Source organism: Gavialis gangeticus, unplaced genomic scaffold (genome assembly GCF_001723915.1).
Source record: "Gavialis gangeticus isolate Ggan-Ray unplaced genomic scaffold, GavGan_comp1, whole genome shotgun sequence".
Classification (NCBI taxonomy): domain Eukaryota; kingdom Metazoa; phylum Chordata; order Crocodylia; family Gavialidae; genus Gavialis; species Gavialis gangeticus.
Window position 1 is genome coordinate 36671829 of NW_017729025.1, and position 8030 is coordinate 36679858.

Sequence of the window (8030 nt, forward strand, 5' to 3'; positions counted from 1 at the left end):
ACTCTTTCTGGGAATGTACTCAGCCCTTCACTGGGTCATATGATACTCTCCATGTCTCTCGGGGATTTGGCTTAGGAACCAGTGAGCATTATGAGCAAACAGCTCTTAGAACAAGGCATTGCAAGCTTTAGAGCCTCTCAAGAGTTTCTATTCTGGATTTTCTTTTTAAAAAATATATATATATTTTGCACAAAGCCCCAGCTTTACAGAATTACCTCAGTCTTAGCTAAGCTTCACTGTTGAGTCTGAATGGAGGTGCCTAACTTCACAAGTATATTTATGGCTTCAGGAAATAATGCAACATAAAAAAAAACAAAAAAACACCCAAGTTGAAGATCTGTATTTTTCCACACCTGGTTTAGGAAGATATGGCAGAAGTGGAACGAATTCCCTGTCTAGACCTGCTTCTACTTAAGAACTTAATCTGCCTAAGACCGTTGCAGCCTCTTTACTAAAGGGGATACTTTTACCAGCTGAGGTGGTTTCCCTGCCAGACATTTAGCAAAGAAAATAAGATAATGGCTCAGTTTGAAGTTGGATATAACAGCTAGGGGTGCGCTGATAGATTTTTTGGACTGATACCGATGGCTCATTTTTAACGAGCCATATTGGCCAATATGCAGCCTAGCAGCTTGGAGAGCAGTGTCCAGCTGGTAAGTCTGTTGTGGGAAGATGGGGGAGGGAAGGGGTGTGCAGGGGGGCAGATCAAGGCTCCCTCAGTGATGGATGGAGTGGCACTGGGGCAGGCACTACCCAGCCAGTGTGGGGCATAGGACAGAGCTGCGGCTCATCCGAGGGAGGAGAGGGGTGGCTCCTACCACTACACGCACTGCTGAGGGAGGCCATGGAGGTGGGGGTGCCCCCTGGATTTGTGTGCGAGGCAAAGGTGGGTTGCTGCTGCGGGCTGGGGCTGGGGCCAGGACTGGTGCCAGGTTCTTCGTGGTGGGGGGCTGTGCCGGGCTGCGCTTCGGGCAGGCAGCAGCAGTGCTGGTAGGGGGGCTGTGGAGAATTTTGGGTGGCTGTAGCCCTGTGTAGCCTCCCTCCCAGCACCGCCACCACCCTCCCCAAGCCCAGTCCAGCCCTCTGCCTGGAAGAGCCTGGTAGCCCACCCTTGCCCCACGCACAGATCTGGGGGGCACATGCCCCCCCCCATGCCCTCCTTAGGTGCACGTAGTGGTTGGAGTCATCCTCCCTGCCCACGACTCCTGGACAAGCTGCTCATGACTCTGTCCTGTAACCCATCTGCCCCAGCGTCAGCCCCGCTCCCTCACCATGGGGGCCTCCATCTGCCCCCTCGTCATGCCCCTTCCTTCCCTAGTGCCCCTTCCCCCACAATAGACTTACCAGCTAGACACTGCTTTCCAAGCTGCCGGCCTGTGCTACTGGCCACCTGCGTGCTGCGCTGTGGCTGCATGCATGCATGTAGCCTTCATGGTAACATTATTGGTCACATCAGCCAAAAAAAAAAAAGATCGGCAATAATGTTAATTTTCCTTAGCTCAGAGCCAATTCAATGTGGGACCGATATATCAGTGTACCTCTAATAACAACCTCAACCCTGAGCACAGTATGCAAACTCTTACTGTGCAGGTCTGTGGTTAGATCAGAGTCTGTTATTCAATACATGCAAAACCTTTTTCCACATAAAGAATGAAAGTAAAACAGATTGGAAATAATCTTTCCTATGTTAAATGTTCCTAGCAGCCCTTTGAGCTCTCTTTGGCTGTCTTTGTATTTAAAGCAGGGACATGTCATTTGTTCAGATACAGCCCTGACCTCCAACCACAGGGGTGCTAGTATAAAGATTCTGAGATGGTTCAGGTTTAGATTAACCCACCCATGGGGCCTGTGCTGGATCCTGTACTGCTCATATCTTCTTTAATGACTTGAAGAATGGAATTGAGTACGGACTTAATAAATTTGCAGGTGATACCAGTTTGGGTGGGAGAATGAGTAGCCACTTTCAGGAATAAATTTAGGATTCAAAATGACCTTGAGTCAGTGGGAATGTTATCTGAAATAAATCTGATAAAATTAAATAATGATTTAAGCCTTCAGACAAAACAATCAAATGCACCCCCCAAAAAAATCAAGAATGACTTGATTAGGCTGCAGTACTGCAGAAAAGAATGTGGGGTTTATAATGCATCATAAGCTGAGGACCATTTAATAGTATGGTCAAATTGCAAAACAAACCGATAGTATACTGGGTTGTAGTTATACAATTATGACCTGCACATCAAGGAAAGTGACTCTTTTATTCTCCTTAGCACTGGTGAGACCTCACTTGGAGTGCTGTGTCGTTTGGGGCACTGCACTCCAAGAAAGATATAAATATTCAAGCAGAGAGCAACAAAAAATATTAACAGTCTAAGAAATGTGACTAAAAAGGCAAGGTTGAAAGAACTGGAATTACTTACTCTGGAGAAGTGAGACAGGGTTTGGTCACAGTCTTCAAATACCTGGCAGGTGGTTACAAAAAGGATGATGATAAAACTGTTCTCTCTTCCCAGGGGATAGCGCAAGAAGTAATGGTGCTAAATGTTAAGGGAGATTTGGGTTGGAGATGAGGAAGAGCTTTCTAAATCTGAGGGTGGCTATTCACTGGAACTATTACCTAGAGAGGTTGTTGACTCCATCCTAGAAGACTTTTTTAAAGAGCAGGTTAGACAAACAGTTAGCTGAGATTGTTTAGATGGGAACAATCCTAATTTGAGCAGGAGGTTGGATTAGATGACCTCCTGACTTCTTTCTCATCTTTTTTTTTTTTTTTATGATTCTGTGACGAAACAGAATTTTCCCTTTAAGCCCTAAGAACCAATGGTCATATTCATGTTTGTTGTAGGAAATAGCCAGGCATGCTGAAAATAATATTTAATAAAAATGTGATATGCAGGAAGAGAGAAACTGGGTTGAGCAGGGGTGGCCAGCCTGCAACATGAGTACCATAAGTGGTACAGCAGCAGAAAGCAGAGCAGTAGATCAGGTAGGGAAAGGGATTAGAGTGGCACTTGGGGAGGGTGCAGGGCTAAGTTTGTGGCACACCTGCCAAAAATGTTGGCTCCACATTGGGGTAGAGTATGGCATAAACAGTTTCAGAATTTGTGAGTAGAAAAATTATAATGAAAGGATTTTTTTTCTTCTTTAGAAAGAGTAAGCAATTAAAAATAACGAAGACTTGTGAAGTAGAGGAAAGATTGTGTTGGCTTCAAAACGTAATGAATAATAGGACCACAAGCTCTGGTTTGAGAGTGATTTTTAAAATAAATTATCTCTTTTAATTGGATGAAGTGTTCCAGCTTTTCTGAGAACTAAATTGTTCTGGGAAACTTGTCTTGCTTAACAGCAGGGAAGTCTGGCTTTATTTCTACTATCTTACTGCTTTTTAAAAGTAAAATACTTGAAAGCAAGTGGTAAAACAGGCCATAGAACAAAGCATGAATATTCTTTTGTTGTGGGGTGACCAAATTGTTATTTTTGCCTGAGAAAGATTTGTGAATTCAGTGGTTCCATACAATGGATTGCTAAACTAAGCATGCATTGTATTAAATGTCTTATTTTATTATAGGCAAGTGAACAAGATATCCTTAAATACCTTATTAAATGGGGAGAACATCAGTTGATGAAGAGAATAGCAGACAGAGGTAAGAACCTTTCTAAAAAATGCATTGTTTATTTTCTTGTGCCCTTTTGGAGCTGTTGAAAACAATTTTCAAGTAAATAAGTCTGATGGTCTATAATTTAAAAAAGTGTAATTATGCTTGAAACAAAAGTACTACATGGGACAGAGAATTTGTCCTCACTAAAACAACCTTTATGCACTAAACATGTAAACAAAAAGCACAAACATTCTTGATAGTTCATTTCATGTTCTATTGCTTAAAAGTGATTATTCACTCCTGATTTTTAAATTTAGTGACTTTCTATTTGTACTTACAAAATGTTGGAGGAAACTTCAGCTATTTTATTTAGGTTAGCTATTACAGGTCTGTCATGTCTGTCTGTTCTATTCTAAATTGACTGTCAGCCTTTCAATCTTCACCTTTTGCAGTGTTTCCTCTCACATCAAACTTAAAAGGTTGAGCAACGAACTATCAAATGACCTAAATGTGTTTCCTAAAGTAGACGCAAATGTTTTTGTTACTCAGAAATGTGTTATTTCTCTGGTACAAACTGAATGTAAAGGCAGGAAGGATTTTAGAGAATGTATAAAGGATTTAAGGAAGTTGATGAGGTCACCAGTAAGTAACCCAGTAAATGGTCCGTGGGGGTTCACTGATGTATTATTCTCTCAAGTTATGCTCACAGATTATGATTGCTGAATCAAATGCAATATAAAAACTGGTTGGAAATTACACTGTGCTACAGTGTTGGCTAAAGCCCAAGTTTTGGAAAAACTGAATGAAGTTTATATAGACATATATAGATACAGAAGATAGAGATGTATCTAGAAGTTCTGTAACTTGACCCTGAGAGCGAGCCTGACTAACCCTGGTTTGATGCAGAAATGTCTTTGTTGCCCCTCACTACTGATTGGCTGAGAGGGCTGCCTGTCATGTAGCCCCACCCTCTCAAAACAGCAGTGTGGAGTGGGGCCACGTGATGGGCAGCCCTCTCAGCCAATCAGTGACACAGGGCAGGGCTGTACAATGGACAGCCCTCCACCAATTGGGGGAGGCAGGGGGAGAAAGGCCTGTAATCAGCCCATGAAAATGGTGGCCGGCCCAACAACTTTGCCCATGAAATCAGCCGGCTGCCTCCTGGAGTTCGGTAGAGCCTGGTCTGTAATCTGTGAATGTAGAGAGAGAGAGAATTATCTGCTGGAGAAGCCACTGTGTCCTTCGGAACAGTGGGGTGGCAAGAGTAGAGCTGTGCAAAAACCATCTGTTTGTAGGACAGGAGTAGTAGCATGAACTAGATAAAGCAGTTTGGGAAGAAATGGCTTTTTGGGCCAATGGCTTGGGCAGATGACCCATGTCTGTATATGACAGGCTTAACTATAATGGTGATTGTCACACTCTAGCGCGTAGGCTGGTTTTGAGGAATACGAGTGCTAAGCACTATTCATGATTTTCAGAGCAGGTTTTCTTTTCCTTCATGTGCAGCAGAGAAATATAACGGGTTTACTTTACCTTCATGCAGCAGAAACCTAGCACTTCTTACTCCTTATTTAAAACATCTGTATGCCTAAAAATTATCTGCCTATTCTTCCTTCTCATAGAGCCCAATTTACTGAGTGGTACTGCCCACAGCGTGAACAAACGGGGTGTAAAGAGGAGAGATCTTGATATCGAGGAGCTGAGAGAGATCCTGTCTCCCCTTCTACCTTTTGTCCGCATTGAGCACATCTTACCCATGAATAGTGAAGTACTCAGTGATGCTGTAAGTGTTTCTTCTCACTCACATCCTTTCAGACATGCAAATATAGCCTGTAGAAATAACTTCAAACAGTGCCAAGGTTTGGGTTATTTCTCTTCTTTGGTAAAACTTTAGTGCCCTGGTCTCAGTCAGTAACATTGTATAAACTTGTATTTTTGTTATAACTGAAATTTAAAATAATGTTTTAGTTCAGAGGTCAGCAACATTTTTAGCCAGAGTGCCAAAAACACCCCAACCACAACCCATGCCTCAGTTGGCATGCCAGGGGTGGACAGTGGGGGAGCTACAAGGGGCCTAATCCTTGTTGCTGGGGTGGATGCATGCATGCCTCTGGGTGGATGGCAGGGTAGGGGCTGGGGTCACACTGCCTCAGCCCCTTCCCCACCATGTACCCCTATTTCTGTATATAACTTGAAACAAGACCATTTGTTAGAGGAAGGCCTCCTTGCACAAGAGGCAACTCTGAGCTGTCTCCTCTCCAGCCAGGGATGGCTTGAAACCTAGTTGGCCAAGTTTGTTTCTTGGGCAACTTCATGTGGGCACACAGGCTTCAAGCCTGCTCTCTAGCAGAGCTAGCACTGGCAGGAGGGCAGAGGAAAAAGCCATCTGCCCAGAGGCCCTGAACTCTCTGGGGTGTCCAGCAGTTCTGTGCAGCCAGCGTGGCTCCACCATGCACTAGATGGGCCCAGGGAGCCCTCACTACAGGGAGGAGACACTGCCACTGTTGGCGAGGAAAGAGACTTCAGCAGCAACATGTGACAGGGTTGCTTCAGTGGATCTTCCCCTTCTGTGCCTATTAGTGTTATCTATTAAAATATTAAATGTGATTTTCTTTTGTGTGTTGTTTTTGTTTTTTGTTTGTTTTAATTCTTAAAGATGAAGAGAGGTCTCATTAGCACCCCTCCTTCAGACATGCTGCCAACAGCAGAAGGTGGCAAGTCAAATGCTTGGTTACGACAGAAGAATGCTGGAATATATGTGAGGCCAAGACTGTTTTCACCATATGTGGAGGAGGCAAAGGTAATGAGTCATTACTAATGCTTGGTCATTGCTAAACTGATGTCAGTGGGATTTAGCAAACAGAAGGTTTTCACTTTTTGTATGTATTGGACTAAAATACTAAAGGTTTCAATTTAAAACAGCTTATATAAGATTGCTCAGCAGACTCCAGTCCCTAGAACTGGTCAGAAAAATTCAAGAAAGCTTTCTCAAAAATGAGATAAGGTTGATCTTAGTTAAAATTGCAGAACTACAGCAGAGTTCTTGTTTCTGAAGGAAATTGGCCAGGTTTCCAGCCAGTTTCCCAGGCCAGTTCCTACTTTCCAGGTCATTTGGGCTCATTAGTTCCTGTGGGGAACAAGAATTCTGAGGGTTTGAAATTTTTTTATTAGAACCTGAATGAAATCATATCTCCAAAGCCATGACAAAATAGGATCATTATATTTCAAATCTTGATAGAAGAACTTCCTTTTGCCCCTTTCCATCAGTACTGCTCCCTGTAATTCTCACATTATAAAGCAACAAAATTTAAAGTACTCCTTTCTTTTCCCCCATCCCTTCCATCAGCACCTTTCAACATAGAAGTCATCCTAAGGCAGCCACTGGACAGGATGGGGGTATGTTGTCATGGCATGTTTTTGCAGTGATAGCTGCCATTGAACACTTGTGCCAGGGCCTAACAGTAATACAAATTAACGCAGCCCTGAAGCAATTCTCATGTAGGCCAGAAACTCCAGCGCTACCTAGAATTGCAGGAAGGAAGATAGTATGAAGCTGCCTCTGTTAACTTCACCTGTTATGCTGATCACTGCACTGGTGAATCTGAAGATCTGAAAGTAGGGGTGCACCAATATTTTGGGGCCCAATAAAGATAGCCAATATTTAAGGAGGCATATTAGCCGATACCAATCCGGTATCCATTACAGCTGCCATCAGGTGGTAAGTCAGGAGTGGTAGAAGGGGAATGGGGAGGGAAGAGGTATGGGGGGCACAAATAAGTCCCCCCTGCGATGAGGGACGGGGCAGGGGCAGGTGCTGCCCAGCCAGGGCGGGAGAGGCAGGATGGAGGCACGGCTTGTGGGGTGGGGTCAGGTCCCACCGCTGCTTGCACCCCGGGAGGGGGGGCACGTACCGCTGGATCTGCACGACATGGGATGGATCCAGCGCTGTGCAGGGCTTTTCTTGCGGGGGGCTGGCCTTGGAGCAGGCTCCAGTAGTGCTGGGAGGAGGCTAAAGCCACTCCAGATTTTACCGCAGCTCCATTCCCAGCCCCGTGGCACCACCTGGCACAGCCCCAGCTGAACACCCCATCTCCACCCATGCGCTAGCAAAAGCCAAGGCTACAGCAGGCAGCAACATGGGGCTGGAAACAGAGCTGTGGCGAAATTTGGGATGGCTGCAGCCTCCTCCCAGCACTGCCAGAACCTGCTGCAAGCCCAACCCCTGGCAAGAAAAGCCCCGCGCAGTGCTGACTCCAGCTCCACCCTGCACAACTGCTGCCCACCCTGCACCATGCAGATCTGGCCACCCTGCCCTCCCCACCCCCCCCTTCCCTGGGTGCAAGCAGCAGTGGAAGCTGCCTGTGTGGCTCTGTCCTGCGCCCGGCCCTCCCGCCCCCGCCCCCTCCCCTGCCCCCGGGGGGCTTCCTCTTC

The 8030-nt window shown here is 45.4% G+C and overlaps 1 protein-coding gene across 1 annotated transcript in view; it reads left to right on the plus strand.

Annotated features, from left to right (window-relative positions):
- Nucleotides 1-8030, plus strand: part of BTBD7 (BTB domain containing 7) — a 74770-nt gene that overhangs the window by 48820 nt on the left and 17920 nt on the right. Inside the window, exons 4-6 of the mRNA XM_019518634.1 lie at nt 3569-3644; nt 5222-5382; nt 6256-6399. Coding sequence (XP_019374179.1) covers nt 3569-3644; nt 5222-5382; nt 6256-6399 — 381 coding nt within the window. The remainder of the gene's footprint in view (nt 1-3568; nt 3645-5221; nt 5383-6255; nt 6400-8030) is intronic.